Genomic DNA, 17,059 nt, shown 5'->3' with positions numbered 1-17,059 from the left:
GCAAATAGAGGCTTTTTCAAAGCCTAGTAATACAATGGTTTTAAGGCTATCCTTCTAAAAAGTTCACTCAAGTACATTTTCACTGAATAATGTAATTGGACAATTTCAATGGCTGAGAAATAACCTTGTTGTTGCCTTACATTTCACAAAATCAAAAAGGCATTATTTTTGTGAAGGAAAAAAAAATTCCAAATCCCTTCTTAGAATCTCTCCAACGGAACCATGTACACAACACCCCTTGCATTCAGTTCCTGACCTAACCCGAACTCATTTAATTCATGACGTCGGGTGCAGGCATAGAGGCCAGTGTAATGAGCTTATTCTTCTGTCACCGAAAGCACTTAGAAATCACAGCCGCCCTTACACTTACGAACCGTCAGCGTACAGCTGTAGGCGCAGAACGTCTTAAGTTAGTTATGTGGTGTGATTTACACCTCCAGCTTGTAGCTCTTCCAGGCAGCTCTATTCCCTTCATGTTTAATTTAATTGTTATTGCTGGAACAGCAGTTGTAAGTAAATGTTTGACTCCAGTACATAAAGAGACCTGCAGCTTTTACACGTGCTTCTGCTAGCAAAGGTTCAACGAGGGAATTGAAAGGAAGAGTGAGCTGAGCTGTGAGGCAGGAGTGGGAGTGAGCCCGGTGTGTGTGGGTAATGCAGCTTGCTCCTGCCAAGGGTGAGGAGGTGGCAGAACAGCAGTGCTTGTTGCTGGCGGGGAGAGCTGGGTGCTGAGGGCGAGGGTGTGCGATGCCCCTCTGTGCTCACCGCCCCCCCAGCCCATTTTGGGGATCCTGTCCCCTTATGCTGAGGCCAAACCCTGCATGACTTGCAGGTGTAACTCAAGTGGCAGGAGGTTTGCTGCCTGAGGCCACTGTAACTGAGTGGTAGTGCCTTCTCCAACTTTGCTGAACAAAGTGTTGCAGGGGATAGGGGAGCAGAGAGGGCTGGAAACTTTACCCTATCAGTCTTTACTGTACTCTTGAGATCTTTCTGTATTCACCAGTTCCCTAAGCTTTTAGGGAATCTTATTTCGTATACAAGTGTTTCAAAGGAAATGGCCGAATATCAAAATAAAGTTTACCGCTCCTCTGTAAGAAAAAGCCAAAATACAGCAGTGACCACCAACACTTCCATTACTCTGCCACATGAGGAGAAACTGAGTATCTGAAACCATCTCTGCCATAGACTTCTTACTGCAAAAGGGCAGCTTTCAGTCACAGACTTGGTATCACAGATACAATGCATAGGAGACATTTATTTCTAAAAAAAAACCCCTGAGGTTTCTACTCAGTGATCTTAACTGAATGCCCAAAGGGAGCAGTAAGATGTCAGTCATAAGGATGCATTTCATGAAAATGCAAAAAAGACACAGCTCTTCCAATATAATGCCTACTTTGATGGTGATAATCTGCTCTCTCATCATTGCATTGTCAGTTTGGGTCATGCCTGCAGGTCACTTAGGGAATATTAATCAATATTCTATTTTCAGAGGTGGAAGTATTAACATTTCTCTTAACTGACAACCCTGAAAAATCATCAGGAAAGAAAGAAAAGGAGTATAATTTCATACTCCCATAGTAGTTCTTCTGGCCATGTCAGGGAAGTCCTGTGGGATTTGGAGCCCTGGGTGTAGTGCTCGTGAGTGTGCATCACTGACAAGGCTTGTGTACTCTTCATCTGGCGCATCCAGAGCTGGGCTTACCGAGCACTGGCTGATAGGTGTTGAGCACGCTGGTTTCAAAGGAGCTCTGGACAGATTTGCACTTTGCCTGAACTCCTTGAAGAATCCGGCTTCACGTATAAAGCTCAGGAGGGAGCCTAAAATCATGACCCTAAGCAATAATGAAAAATATAATAGTGATTATAATGAGTGTGGAGAATGATGTTTACATTTTCTTGGCAGGCTATCGTAGATTGAAAAGTTCCTTAGAATAAACTGTGTGATAACCAGAGGAATTAAGCTAACTGTTTGGACCAGAGACAAAAACATTTCTAAAGCTAAATAAAATGTTGCCAGGGGAACTGATGTATTAGAGAGTACTAAAAATTTCCCTCTTAGACGTATACTCCTCCCAACAGCACCAACGCCGCTTCTTCTTTCATTCTGCAATAAACTAACTTTCTTACTGTTGCTTGGACTCCATGATGGAAGTCTTCCTCTACGTTCCCTGAATTATGACATTTCCATTTTACCAGCTACAACTCATCACCGATTTCAGTGCTGGAGAGGCGGAATGCACCTGCCAAAGGGGAAGCATGGAATGTGGTTCAGAAGGAGCGCTGGCAGGAAAGCACTGGAGAACTACATTCCAGTTGTGCAGATTTGTTAACGCCAAATAAAAGTTGCAAGGATATTCATGCAAATAAAGTGGTTAATCCTGTGGCCTCCTGTGTGTGAAAGTCTGGAAGAAGATTATACCCAAAGCTTTCCTCGTTAAGGGCCCACAGCAATTCTTCACAGAGTTAAGACTTTTTAATAACCAGTCAGAGAAAACTGAAGAAAAAACACAGAACAAAAAAAATTCCCATGAGGTACATGTGTTATGAGATATTTGAGGATTTACCCAGGCCTTGATTCACAGTAGGATCACTTCATGAATCTTTAGATCAAGACAAAGACGACCTGCCATCCTAGGAAGGAGATAAAACAGGATTCCTCAGATAGACATGAAACATCTTCTGTTGGTGAGATTGATCTCAGCTAACTTTTGCAGCCTAAAACAGCATGTCCAGCCTAGCCCAGTCTTTCAGACAACACTGAAGTCAAAATAATGAGGCAGGTGTAACCAAAGGGTTACATATCTTGTCTGCCTTAAACCCTCATATCAGGATAGGTGAAGCATCATCTGGTAGTGCTTCTACATCTTTAGCAACTCCAGGAAAGTTCCTTGATAAATATTTTGGGATAGATGCCTTAGCTGGCTAGCAGTAGCTGAGGAGGGGGTTCTGCATGCTGTGTATGGTTACTGGTATTCATAAGGATCACAGCTCCTCTGGAAGTGCCCCAACAGTCCCACTTTGTATCACATCAACTATGCAATGGCGGTGTCACAGGAAACAGTATCTTTCAGATAGTTAATATTATCTTTCCAGTAATACTTGTCTGTTCACTCAGCAAACCATCTTTTGCAATAGGAGGTTTTATTTTAAACAAAGACAAATGTTACAACATTGTGCAACAGAGGGACATTTTGGATATCCTAATTTTTCACATAAATATATACGTAGTAATAGGACCCCAGCTTGCACTGAGTCTTCACTGTGCTTGATGTTGAAAGCAGAAATGGGTCTCCAGAGTTCTCACGCCTACAAAGTGGAAGCAAGGTGGTGAAAAATGCATCTCAACAGTCACACAGGTAATAGAAGGAGGAAATGTCACGGTCCTGTTATTTCTAGAGCTTTTTCTCTAGTGCATTTGGGTCCTGATTAAGGAAAAATGTGAATCAAAGCTTAAAACTGTGATGAGTCTTCAATATATCAACAGATTAATACGAAGATTTTAGAAAATAAAGCTTGTGAGAGAAGGAGAGGGATCTGTGTATCTCACTTGACTTTTATAGCTAACACTATTAAAACCTGTCTTAAGAAACATGCCTTTCAGAGCACCAAATATTTTGGCAAAAGTAGGGAAAAAGTGTAAGAGCACAGAAAGAGGGAAAAAAAAAGGAGACAGAGTTGGAAAAGTTATGGCTTAGCATCTCTTGACCTGACTGGCTGCTAGAGAGAAGCATCCTGTAGGTGTCAAGATAGAGAGCTAATTCAGTCACTAGGTCAGCTTGTCTCCTACCTTAGTCTTTTCTATATGTTGCAATTCTCCTGTTCTTCACTAGAGAAAAGAACATTTTTTTGTTAATAGGGAGGCCATTTCTCATAGTCCTTGTAATGTTAATACCCCTTTTTCAAGCCAGTTTCCATGGGGAAATGAAGAATTTATTCCTGTTTCTAGCACTGACCTCTAATCAACTTCAATGTTGTATTTTTAAGTGCCTTTTCTCTGCTATTTTAATGCATCCTCTGATCATATTTTCTTTGACCCAGCTAAATAAGCGAAAGTACAGCATGGAAGTGTAGGGACTGGTGATTTCCCCTGCTGTGTTCTCACTCATTAGAAGCAATTTACAAACGAAGGTGTCTAAATGCTCTTTATTTTCCACCATGAGAATTTGTCCAATTCTCCTGTGAGAAAAAAAAATAAATTACACTTATGGCCACAATGAGAATGACAGAAGGCTTCTCTAAGCGACTCTCTGAAAGTCCATTTCACTTGGAGCTTCTTGCGTGGGTTTGCACAGCAAGCTGTATAGACATATGTTTCACACTAAAACACCCCAGAACAAGAAATGTTGAGGGTTGCTCCAGCAGTTTACAGAGTCTATACACCATACAGAAGAAATGATGTGGTGCACAAAAAAGAATTTGGAAGGTTTGGGGAAAAAAAGAAACGGGCAAAAAATCCTCCTACTCACAGGCAGAAGAAAAAGGAAGAATTGGAAAGAAGTGTCTACAGAAACTGGAGTGGGAGGTAGGAATCTGCCTGGTATGCAGGCTGATGATTCAGAAAATGATTTTCCATTTGCATCAGACTGTCAAACTTAGGACCTGATCTTTTGAACACTCATAAGCATGGATATTCTTGTGTGCGCACAATGTTCTCAGTGGTTGGGGATTCAGATGCTTTGCCATGCTGTGTAATGTCTTGTCCCACGCAGATCCTAACCAGTGCCAATGGTTGTATTAATCACGATATCACGGTTCATTGGGAAAGTCAAAGTACAGAAGCAACTAACAAGGGCAGTGAGAAATAATTAATAAAATTAATTAATACATGCATTGGTTGCGTAAGCAGCCCCAGGGAAAACAAAGGACATTTGAATCCAGTTACTGTGCAACAGATTTGCCCAGGAGGATTTCAGCTGATGAAGCCAAGCTAGTGAGTATGTGGGTGGAGGTGACAGGTGCTCTCCTGACGACTCCCACTGGGGTCAAATCCCGAGCAGGACATAAACACAGTGGATGCTCTAGGTCACAATGCACCCAGTTGCTGCTGTGGGCTTCAGCCAGTCTTCACTGCATTGAGGGGATGGAAGTGAAATGCCTGCGACTGGGGCCAGTAGAGTGGTGTATGCATCTTTATGTGCATATGTGCTTAAGGACATGGCTAATCTCCAGACCATGACAGACCTCAGTGCGGTAACGAGGTAGCTGATGAGCCTGTGATTAGCGAGGGTTGTAACAACAGCTGTAGCACAGGTGCAGCAACATGACATCCAAAGGGACCTTGGTAAGCTTGAGGACTGGGCCAACAGAAACATCATGAAACCTGGCATGAAGAAGCACAAAGTTCTGCACATCAGGTGCAAACGCCTCAAGGCACAGGCTGCAGTGGCACCACCTAAGTGACAGTGGGTAGAAATCTTGATGAAGAGACCTGGTGAAATGAACACCAGGGTGAATACAAGCCAACAATGCCCTCTCGCCACAAATACGGCAAACAATGTACTAGCTCATCTTCCGAGATGTGTTGCCAGCAAATTCAGAGGAACTATTATTCTTATCTACTAGACACATATGGAAATCTGTGTGCGGTTTTGTGCCCCTCAGTTCAAGTAGGATGTAGAGAGGGTCCAGTGGAAGGACATCAAGTGGATGATGGTCTAGAGCACAGCACTGGTGAGGAGACGCTGAGGGAGCAAGGCTTTAGCTGGGCAGAAAAGAGGTTAAGAGATGATCTAATAGCAGCTTAAATCTACCTGAAGAGCAATTACAAAGATGACAGAGCCAATCTCTTCTCGGTAGTGCCAAATGATAGTTTTGTAAAAGTTTTAAAAGCAGCTGTTATCCTTTCCAAAGCATTTTTACAAAGAGTTATCTTTATTAAATCCAGCCTAAAATCCAGTCAATCCATTTTAACTTTCTGCACTTTTGCTACTTGAACAATCAGAGATGGAATCTGCTTATTAGATGTTTTCCCTCTTCTTCCTCTAGATTTATTTGGTTGGAAGCCAAACTATGCCTAGAAGGTATTGGAGAATACTATTAGGAAAGTAGACCTATTGGTTGACCAAGAGTGTGAGATTTTAGACTTAAAAAAAGAGATGTTTGGAAAAGCATGGAAGCAAAAAGAATTATAACTGGTCAAAAAAACTTCCTGCAGGTTTCATAGCTTTTTTTTTTTTTTTTTTAACCAGTCAGGATAATATTTTTTCTACTAAAGCAAAGTTTTTGAAATTTAATTTTGGAAATTGATCAAAACTCCCCAAACAGACTGTTTCATTTCCCTTTGCTGCACTGAACTTTTTCATTTTGAGTCAGTGTGGCATTAATATCTACTTGCTAGAAGTGTTACTGTGCTTAGTAGAAAATATAGTTCAGAAAAGTCATACATCCCTTCTTTACGATTTAAGCTTCCTGGCACTTGGACTCATACAAATCTCCTGATGTGTCATATCAGTTCAACTTACTGACCAACAATGGCATAATGCAAAGGATGCTGTTCAGCTCTCAGAGGAACAGAAAGGCTGCAGTCATTGAAAGATCATCTCTCATGAGGCGTACGGCAGCTTTGGCGAACACACAATTGTCAAACTGTCAGGAAAAGGTGTGATTTAGCTAAGTGAGCAAACACAAAATATTTCAGAACTAAATGAAAAGTTTTCATGAACATTTTCTTGATGCAACATAAAAAATCTCACAAAATAAAAACTGAAAGGAGGAAAGGAATATGAAAATTAAAAAGGGAAAAAAAACCCCTACTTGGGGACTGTATTTTCCATTAAAAGATGGAAAACCAATTCAGTTTTCTCACCAGCTACTTATAAAATTGCACTTCACAGTACCTGAAGGGGGCCTACAGGAAGGTTGGAGAGGGACTTTTCACAAGGGTGTGTAGTGATAGGACAAGAGGGAATGGCTTTAAACTAAAAGAGGGCAGATTTAGATTAGATATTAGGAAGAAATTCTTCACCATGAGGGTGGTGAAACACTGGACCAGGTTGCCCAGAGAAGCTGTGGCTGCCCCCTCCCTGGAAGTGTTCAGGGCCAGGTTGGATGGAGCTCTGAGCAATCTGGTCTGGTGGAAGGTGTCCCTGCTCATGGCAGGGGGGTTGGAACCAGATGATCTTTAAGGTTCCTTCCAACCCTTACCATTCTATGATTCTATGACCCATTTTGACGGGGCTCTGAGGGCACCAGTGGGCCTGATCCTCCCTTGGCAGCCCCCCAGTTCTCCCCTGCCCTGCCCACAGCCCAAGACCCCATGTCAGCTCCCCAGGGCTGTCAGGCCCTGCCCCAGTGACACCACAGCCTGCCCCATCCATGCTTCTGGCCCTGTTCCCTGGATGGGCCCCTTGGTGCCATGTCGTGGCCTTGTTTCCAGCCCTGTTCCCGGCCCCGTCTCCTCCAGCTCCTGTCTGGACCCTCTGGATGGACCCCGGCCCTGGCTCAGCTCCTTTCCCTGTCGGGGGCTGCTGACGGACCCCAGCGCTCCCAGCTGTGGGTGGTGGTGAGGGCGCAGCTCCTGCAGACCCACAGGCAGGCTCTCCCTCTCTCTGCCACGTTGCCTGTAGCGCTGTGATGGCAGGATGAGCTTCAGCCTCGGCGCGGGGCCCCAGGGCGCTCACCTGCACACTTATAAACGGGCAAACAAATCCTGCCCGTCCCAGCAAAGCGGCACGGCCATCCTCTGCCGAGACGTCGGGCGGCAGCGCCCAGCCAGCTTTTCGTGTCGGGACGGCGTGAAGTTTGCTCCCGCGTGTGTGTCATCGGCCGCGCCTCACTTCCTCCTGCGGGACCGGTTAAATATTAACGGAGCGACACACGTATTTGGGCGGGGGGAAGGGAAGGGGAGAGGCGATCCCTGCCTCGCCATATCGCGGGGACGACGCCAGGGCGGGAGCCAGCCCCGGGGCCCGGCGGCTGAGAGGCGGCAGAGGTGGGCGCTCCCTCCCCGCCGTGCCTCAGGCGGCCGCCCCGCCGCCTCAGGGAGGTTTCCCCAGGGCGAGGAGGCGAGGGCCGGCGCGGGCTCCTCGCTTGAAACACTGCCGGCCTCCTCCTGCCTCCCCCGGGACGAGGGTGCGAGCGGGGCTCGTCGTCAAAGGGAAGGTGGTCGGAGACACCCTCGCGGCGCCCGGGTAAGCGATGCAGGTAACCCCTCCGGAGCCATTAATCGCTTCCCAGCAGAAGGAGCTGGCGGCTGAAAGATAATTTAACCCTCTCCCCTGCTGCTGCTGCCTTGGTGGGGAAGCCATCCCCGGGCTGGTGGCAGAGGGGTGAGCAGGGGCATTTTGCTACCCCCCTCTCTGGCAGCGCACCCCGGCTTTCAGGGCAGGGTGCCCCAAGCATCTGAGCCCCACTCTGTGCTGGGATGGATCCGGCTGCCGCTCCTTCAGGACAATATTATCGATATTATCTGCTTGCCTCTGGCCTGGAGGTGGGAGAGAGCAGGCTCGGAGCAGGGCCGCAAGCTTGCGAGCAGTGCGTGCCCCAGAGCGGCCGCGCTGGTGATGCCAGTCACCCGTGCTCCTGTCGAGAAGGTAAAAAGCAGCTCCAGCCAAACTCCAGGTATTTAATTCATTGTTGGCCAAAATATCCTGTTTCATCTGGCAATCTGGGTAGTCTTTCCTGTACCTTTGAAAGTCCATTTTGAAACGAAGCAGAACAAAATGTTATAGATCCCTTCCTTTCCCTTCTTGCTTTACTTCACCCTGAGCAATTTACTGATTTTGATCTGAATTTGCTCATAAGGTTCTAGCAAGTTTGTTCTTCCCTGTGAAACTTTGCTGGGCTCAGCTTGCGTTGGTGCAGCCGGATTTGTAAGCGGAGGTGTGAAGGCTGCTGCCCCGGCTGGCAGGGTCCTCTCCAGGCCTGTCGATGCCACCCGGGATCGCAGCTTCCTGGAAGAGGACACGGCCCTGACTTTCGGATTTGTTTCCTCGTGCTTTACTTGGGCTGTTTCACTGCATATGACAGGTAATACTAACTCTCAAAAACTCCCAGCCGGTTTGTGTACATGCTGGGAGCTATCGCAGTGACCGAGCAAGGAGAAACCCCTCCTATCCGTGCACAGTGACGCTCCCCCCCCAACTGCCCGCTGGGGACTTCTCCGCACACAAAATATGGAAGTGAGGAAAAAACAAAAACCTTTCCAAATGTGCTGAGCTAACCCAAACCGGCCTACCAACTAGCCTCTCTCCCAACATGCAGGTGAAAACATCAGCCTGCGGGTTCAGCTGAAAATGTTGATCAGTTGACAGGGCTGTCCCTTAAGTTTGCAAGGTAAACTGGAAGCCTGCAAAACGGGAAAATGCAGAGCAAGCTGCCAGCCGAGCTGGTCAGGTCGCAACTGCAGCAGTAAACTCAGTGAGACCTCCTGCTCGAAGCACCGATCAACCAACAGAGCTCCGGTATAGCTTGATGCTGCAGCTGAACCTGTTTGGAAAGACAGCAAAAATGTTTCTGTTGGTTGTAGCGGTGCAGCAGGCAGGGAAGGTCTGGGTGTGGGGCTTTCCTCCCACACGGGCAGCCCGGGAGAGGCACTGCCACTCACCCCCGTGCCATCCCACCTCTGCTGCTTTCACCAAAGCTCTGCTGGGAACTAATATGGGGTCTTTGCACAAACCTGTGAAATGAATTGCTTGCTTCAGGGCAACAAAACAGCTGGGCCAGGGCTTTTGTGTTTTGTGCCTCGAGCATGGCTTTGGTTTTGGCAAAAGGGTGGTTAAAAAAGGACGCTTGTTGCAGGAAACTCAGGGTGTCTCTGTGGTGATACTAATATTTATGCATTGCACAGAGCTGCCACAAAGAAAGCCCCTGAAATAGAAAACACTTTCCTGATGAGAAATTTGGGCTGGCCACAAAACCGCATCCTCCGGCCCATGTCCCTTTCATGAAGGCAAGCTTCAGTTTCCCAGCTGCGAAGTTTGTAAACCAAGTAGTGCAGTCAAACTCTCTCCCACATATTTTGAGGGGGAGGAGAATAATATCACCCAAGTGAATCACAAATTCTGGAAAAGCAGAAAATGCAGAAGTAAGGTGATGGCTCCCATCCAAGTTCTGTATCTTTTATATGACCACAGTGGAGAGCTGGTGGTGTTTTATTTTGGGTTTGTAAGAGGCACTCTCAGGCTCAGAGAAATAATTGTGGGGACCCTCTTTGCACTAGCAGCCTTTCTGAGCCCTTGTTCTGGGAAGCCGGGAGGAGAGCTGTTGTTCCTCATCCTTGCCCCAAGGCAGGTGAGACAGAGAGGCAAGGGTGGCAGGAGCTGTTCCACCAGGCTTGGGTGGTCCCTGTGCAGTGAGGCCCTGACAGGACTGCCACAGCAGTGCTGGAACCAGGCTCTCCCTGGAAATGCATGTATAGGAATCCTAGTTTTGGAGTAAAGCACACAGAAAAGCATTGAAACAAACTTTTTGGGTGTAGTGGTGCATCGGGATATACTCCCTCTCCCTTTCACAAAGGCTGCCTGGTGCAGGAGGCTTCAGTTTCCCGAGGCAGGGTAACAACCCCTCCAAACAGACGTCTGTGCCCCTCCGGCCCCAGGGGAGCAGCCCTGCGTGGTTGCCCTGCGTGCCAGTAAGTGATGGAGCACAGGGCTCATCAACCTACCAAGACACCGCCACGGAGCGGACAGCACACCCGTGATACACACAGGCAATTGCAGGCGGCTTAGAGAATTATTTTTCCCAGCTGCTCGTGATTAACTTAAAAGACGCAGATGGAGCTCCCCTGACACAGTCAATCCTGAAGCAGTAGCATTGTAATATCCAGGAGGGACTAAGGGCGCAAGCGATGCAGGGTCTGTAGGGGGAGGTTTCTCTGCTGAAGAAAGCTCCTGTACTTCTTTTAAAACAGTTGTTTTAACAGAAGATACTGCTCTCCTTCCAAACCCTCCCTCATTTAATCTTCTCCCCTTGTTGGTAATACAGGTCACATAAAATCACATTTTATCACAGGACGCAAAGCAGCAGCTCATTACCGAGTTTCTCGATAAGTTCTGTCCTTCAGCTTCATCTCAAGTATGCAGTGACCGCTGGTGGCTTTCTGCCTTAGAGACCAGGAGAGAATGCTCCAATGGAGAGGTTCCAGAAATTCATTTTACTTCCTTTCATCTTAACTGCCTTGCTACCAGGTAGGACACATTCATAAACCATGAAATGAGCCACCGTGGACAAAAAGTGTGAACTAATTTTAAAGCCATGTAAATGGCAGTTATGGGTGATATCAGTTTGAACAGTCAGTCCCAGAGGGGGATTATTTAAAATGTTTGAAATGGTTAAGTCTACATTTCAAGCCTGAATGATCTAATGGCTTAGAGTGGGCTGCAGTATGCAGGAGTGAGCAGTGGGTGTGGTGGGGAGGAGATGGTGAGGCTGCCCTCTCTCACCTCCAGTGAGCAGGGATATCCCACTTATTTCTCCCCCTCCTTGCACTCATCTTCCTCCTGTCTGTTTAGGACTGCTTTTGAGGGGGCATCTGTAGAGAACTCTGTAGCAGCAGTTGATTTTGCTTCCAGAAGTATGTGCAAATCATCATTTTGTAGTTTGCCTCCAATTTACATTTCACGTGCCTGACTTTCAAAGTGGATTAAGATAAAAGGTGTCTTGGTGGCAAAGCTTTAGAGAAAATGTGAATATAAAGTGATTAGTTGGGTAACAGAGACAAGGCTGATTTTTTTTTTTTATTATAGTCTAGCTGGGGCTTTAGCAGGCTCTGAAAGGAGGGAGCTGCAGTGGTATAAGAGGGAAAGTATTGTCATGGCTTAATAATTGGTGAAAGAAAGCACAGTGCAGGAACAAACATTGAGTTTTCTGAGTAGACTGCTGTTCCCAGTGGAGTTGCACAGGGACGTGTGGTATTCAACAAGCTCTTAAACAACCTAGTGAAGAGGAGCGAACTGTGAGGTGGCAGACTTTGCAGGTGGTGCAGAATTACATAGGGCAGCCAAATCCAAGAAGAGACTAGGAAGATTTGCCAGAAAATGTCATGATGCCAAGTGAGTAAGTAATAAAGGAGCAGAAAACATTCAATGCAAAGCATCACTTAACTGAAACTGTCTAGTGGAGGAAAAGAATAGATATGTTGGAAAGAGAGTAAATTGCTGAAAAAGAGAGAAAATTTCACCACTTAGTGTCTTCAGCAAAGGAAATACAATGAAACCTGGCATTACATAAATCTGCAGAAAGCTTGTCTTAAATACTGGGTGTTTTGTTAGCCCTTCAATTTCAAAAATGCCATATTAGGTCTGAGAAAGGTACAAAGTGTGACATAGGTGATCAAAGGTATGAGGAGGCTTTAATTAGACTGAGATATTTTTCTGCTTGTGAAAAAGAAGAAATAATAAAGATTTATTAAAATAATTATATGGAGGTGAATGGTGAAATGATTATTCACAATTTCTCATAACAAAAAGAATAGTAGCAACCAGTAAAACTAGCAGAAAGAAGGTTTAAGGCAAACTAAAGAATGTGCTTTTCCTCACACTATATAAATAAATAGTAAAGCTCATGGTCACTAGATATGGGGGATACCAAATTAGGAATAGGCTGAAAAAAAGCTAGAAACAAATATGGAGGGTACATCCATAGGTGCAGATTCAATCATTGGCTCAGGAAGTCCCTAGATCTTTTGTTTCTGGACACTGAGACATTATAACGAGAAAGTCTCAATTTTTATTCGTTGCGTTCCTTTCTCTGTCTTCCGAAGCATCCAGAGCAGACCACTACGTGTTTTAGAGGATTTCCACTACCCTTCACTCATGCTTTCGGTCAAGCACACCTGCAACGGGTGTTTTATTGCCCCACCTACAAGCTGTACTTGGGTAGCAGGCGTTGCCCACACTGCGTGGTGCAGCCACGGGAGCATACCCCAAAGCAGAGGGAAAAAGTGTATTGCGGAGAAACAGGCGCTGCTCTTGAACAAAGCGTTGCTGCTCTCGGGGTGCCGGGAGTCGCAAGGCTGGGCGGCGTGACTAGGCTGCTGCGGTGACTGCACGGCGTAGCTGCTTTGGAAGTGTTCCAAAAATGTGTAGATGTGGCACTTCAGGACATGGTTTAGTAGGCATGGTGGTGATGGGTTGACGGTTGGACTTGAAGATCTTAGAGGTCTTTTCCAACCTTAACGATGCTACGATGCTATGATTCTATCCCCCTGGGCGGGCACGGCAGGCCCTTCAGCAGCGACAGCGCTGCAGGCTGCAGGGCCAATACGCAGCGCAGGGTCCCAGTCTGCTGCCAGAACACTGGTGGTGGGGCTGCAGTGCTCCCAGCCTGGGGTCCCTCACCACTGGAGACAAGAGACAGTGCAGGAGCAGAGTAGTAGTCTGGTAGCAGAGCCAGTCAAACGGTGAGTGAGAGAAGAGATAGGAAGACACACTTGGGGCCTGTGGAGAGGCTTGGGTGCAGGTGGGTGGAAATACGTGTTGCTGAGTACCAGTAGACTGGTATTACTTGACAGAAACATCCTATAAGCATTTAAAAAGTCTCGTTAACATAAACAAACAAGCTAGTAATCCTTTGCAGGCTTTGACAGACTCTAACCTATTATGGTTTTCAAAATGCTCAGCTGCAGGGCTGTTGGTTTTTGAAATAAAATTAAGATGTGCTGAAGAAAAACCTTACCAAATCCAAAACAATTTATGCAGAACTGTTGCTGGAGCAGTGAGCTAGCGATGAGGCAGGGAAGGCACAAGGTGGGGCAAGCAAGAGACTAAAGAAAGAGTGAAAAGAAAAAGGAATTTTAAACAGACTGCAAGGGAAAAAATGTAGAAATTCAAACAGAAATAGCAGAGAAGAAAACGAGGAAGACAGAGGCTAGATGCAAAAACTGAAACATAAAAGGCAGTGTTTATGGAAGGATGATATGGGTACAGAGGGGGAGATTATTTTGAAATATGATAATGAGCTGAAAAAAAAGGAATCATTATGGCAGAAGGATAAGGCCATCCTGTCCTTCACTGCACTGCATCCAAATAGGTCACTTATAAAAGAGGAAAGACAGAGTCAGCAGAGGAGAGGAGGGATGGGAAAGAAGGTAGCCACATCTCAATGCCCTTGCTGCTGAAACCTTCAGCGTGAAAAACCGGTCATTTAGGGTTAGTTCAAGTGCAGAAGAAAAATCATTGGTGACGAAGAGCAAGGGCGGTTCTTTGGCAAATGTGGGTCCCTCAGTGCAGGTGTCATCCAGGGAACGAGATGCATTTTCATTTCTTCCAAACCTGCAGTGATGTGACAGTGAATTAGTGTGAGAAGGGAGGGAATGAATAGCTCATAAAGGAGTTGGTATATACTCTGCATGCTGTTGGGAAGAAGTGAGCAACTGAAATACCATAAATACTTATCAGTTTAAGCAGACTTTCACCACTGGTCACTGCTTTGTAAACATTTAGTGATAAGCTTCTAAGAAGGTGTCCTAACTCAGCGTTGTTCTTCAAAAGTCAAGGGGTAATGCAAGATTAGGAAGACAGCCTAACATTTTCCTATTGCAAAGACAATATTTGCCTTTCTTACTGGTTGTGTGTGGTGAAGTAGATGTTAAACCACTGTTAAGATCTGAACATGTAATTCCTGTAAAGTGCAATGACAATCTAGCCCAGGGGCTTAATTTGTCTAAAAGCAACCATCTGCAAGATATTTTTTAAGCAGTATGTGAATGAAACTAGCACTAACATTTTCTCCTTAGTGCAAGAAGCAAGATCCAGTAAAAGGACTTATAGCACTAGCTTAAGGCACTGGTAACTGGGTTTAGATCCCATTTCTGTCATGGGTGTCCTCTTTGACCTTACACAGGTCAAACACTTTATCAGTGTTTGTACATGAGTTGGACAATGGAATGTGCTGTTGGTTCAGGACTCCACATGCTATTGCAGGATAAAAAATACAAGCAAAAAGCTAAAAAGGCATAGTTAAAATCACCAAAAATATTTTGGCAGTAGGTGGAGAAGACTCATGAAGGTCCTTTTTGGTTGTGCTAAGGCTTCACGGAGATCTAAATGGAGGAATGGTTGAGCTATGTCCCACTCCTCAGTCCTTCTGCTACCCATAGGATCCCAATACACGGCTTATGGACCTGTTCCCTAGGTCACAGAAGCCAGTGAAAGACCATCTACTGCTCCAGCAGATATAGTTGGTGGAAGAAGATGAAGATCCTACCACACTTATGGACTGCTAAAATGGATTATGTTATATTATATTAGATAAATGAAGGAATAACTTATACTTACCTGCCTATACTGTCCCGACTGTCTGAAGAAAATAAAAGCAATATAAGCCAAGTATTTTTAGAGCCTGTGATCACTGATTATTCATGTTTAGGGATAAATTTCAAGACTATAATGGAACTCACAGACATGATGTCATAGAAAATGATTAATTAACAGCTAGTAGTGTACTGAAATTCACATAATTTATTCAGAGCCATGGCAAACCATGGCTCCTTAAAAAAAGCACAGTGTTTGCACAGGCATGGAAATAAAGTACAAATGCACAGAGATCAGTTTGCATGAAGAGGAGCAGTGTCGATAAGTGCTGCAGCTCCTGTTTCATGAGCAAGTAAATGCATTTTGACATTAACTCTAAGGAATTTTGTTCATGGCTGTGTCTGTCATCATGGTAGCTATTTATGTCTGCTTCAGCCAGTCAGGAAGAATTCAAATAAAGTGTAAAAACAAAAAAAATCAGCACGTGAACATGTTACAGACACCATAGATGTACAGAGAGTAGTATTGTGAAGGCTGGCTACAATATGAGTCAAGAAAAAATAGATAATTCAAAGACATGGTTGAGCTTAAGATAGTGTCTCAACACTGCTAATATTAGTTATGAACAGAAATCATGACAACTGGATGCTAAACATCAGGGAAGAGGGCCATATTATGTGACAAATGGTCTCACTAGAATGCACTTCATCAGTCACGTTCATTAGAAAACCCACAGCTCTGTGAATGATACCGTCCAAAGATATGTGGCTGGTCCCTAACATTCAGAAAGTGACAAACAGAAAGAAGAGGAAATGGCTTTTAGGCACTTTGTTGGGTTAACTGTCAATAAAGCAACGTATTAAGGTATGCACAGAGATTTGAGTGTCTTCAAGATGTTTCATATTTTAAAGTATTTTAGTTCACCTTGACAAGTCTGAAGAGAGCTTTGAATAAAGGCTACTGGAAAAAATGACCCATTTAATTTGAACAGAAATATGCTTTACTGTATCTTATCTGGCTTTATTAGCTATCAGTGGAAGTGAAGTTTGCTTTTCATTTAATGTTTTATTGTTCACACACATATATCTCCAAAGATATACTTTGGAGAGCGAGGTGCATGGCAGAGGTAACATAACCCAGGAAGGTGGAAAATTTTTGTAAAGGCTTTTGTAAACATGAGAGAACACAGACTCGGTCATACAAAGAACCAGGGAGAGCTAGGTTTGTATAATCCTGCAAAACAAAGAATGAAAAGGCTCTTGTCTGTAAATACATGCGGCTGGTGGGAGGAAAGAGAAGAGCTATTTATGTTAAAGAACAATTCGTGGCATAAACCTGGTTAGATATACACTGCCTAGGATTACATGTGCGCTGGGAACTGGAAAATGATGTTGACTTTGGAGCAATGAGATTACAGACCTTGTGCCCTGGGTGCATTCACTGAGGCTCTGGTTGCAACGTCGTAACTGAGATTGGGCTCTGGTCCCATTTATAGAACTACAAAACATTTCTTCTGTGTGAAACAATACAGCATATTCTCCCCTACTCATAACAGCTATTGACTGAATGAGAAATTAATTTTTCAATAATTTATAATTAATCCATTAATGAATAAACTGCCTAAAATATACAAAACCTGAGTTGAAAGAAAACTTTAAAAATCACTTCATTGTCCTGAATAGACTTAGCAAGGGAGTAATGACCATTTCAGACTTTGTTTCTCCTAGAAAATAATTGAACACTTACGCTCAGGCCAAATTTGCAGACACGGGGTTTTAATTAGACTGCTATGGACTGTAGTATCTAATTGCTGTAATTATGTAGACTACAGCCTGAATCGCTACGGGTAGCACTGGCAGTCCTGGTGC

The 17,059-nt window shown here is 44.8% G+C and overlaps 1 protein-coding gene across 1 annotated transcript in view; it reads left to right on the top strand.

The window, feature by feature from the left end:
* The first annotated feature begins 7,851 nt into the window (after nt 1-7,851).
* IGSF5 (immunoglobulin superfamily member 5) overlaps nt 7,852-17,059 on the top strand; it is a 34,572-nt gene continuing 25,364 nt past the window's right edge. Inside the window, exons 1-2 of the mRNA XM_075431793.1 lie at nt 7,852-8,129; nt 10,924-11,126. Of these exons, the coding sequence (XP_075287908.1) occupies nt 11,069-11,126 (58 nt within the window). The 5' untranslated portion in view covers nt 7,852-8,129; nt 10,924-11,068. The remainder of the gene's footprint in view (nt 8,130-10,923; nt 11,127-17,059) is intronic.

This window comes from Opisthocomus hoazin, chromosome 1 (genome assembly GCF_030867145.1).
Source record: "Opisthocomus hoazin isolate bOpiHoa1 chromosome 1, bOpiHoa1.hap1, whole genome shotgun sequence".
Taxonomy (NCBI): domain Eukaryota; kingdom Metazoa; phylum Chordata; class Aves; order Opisthocomiformes; family Opisthocomidae; genus Opisthocomus; species Opisthocomus hoazin.
Note: the sequence above shows the minus strand (reverse complement) of the source record. Positions and strands in the feature narration are given on the sequence as shown.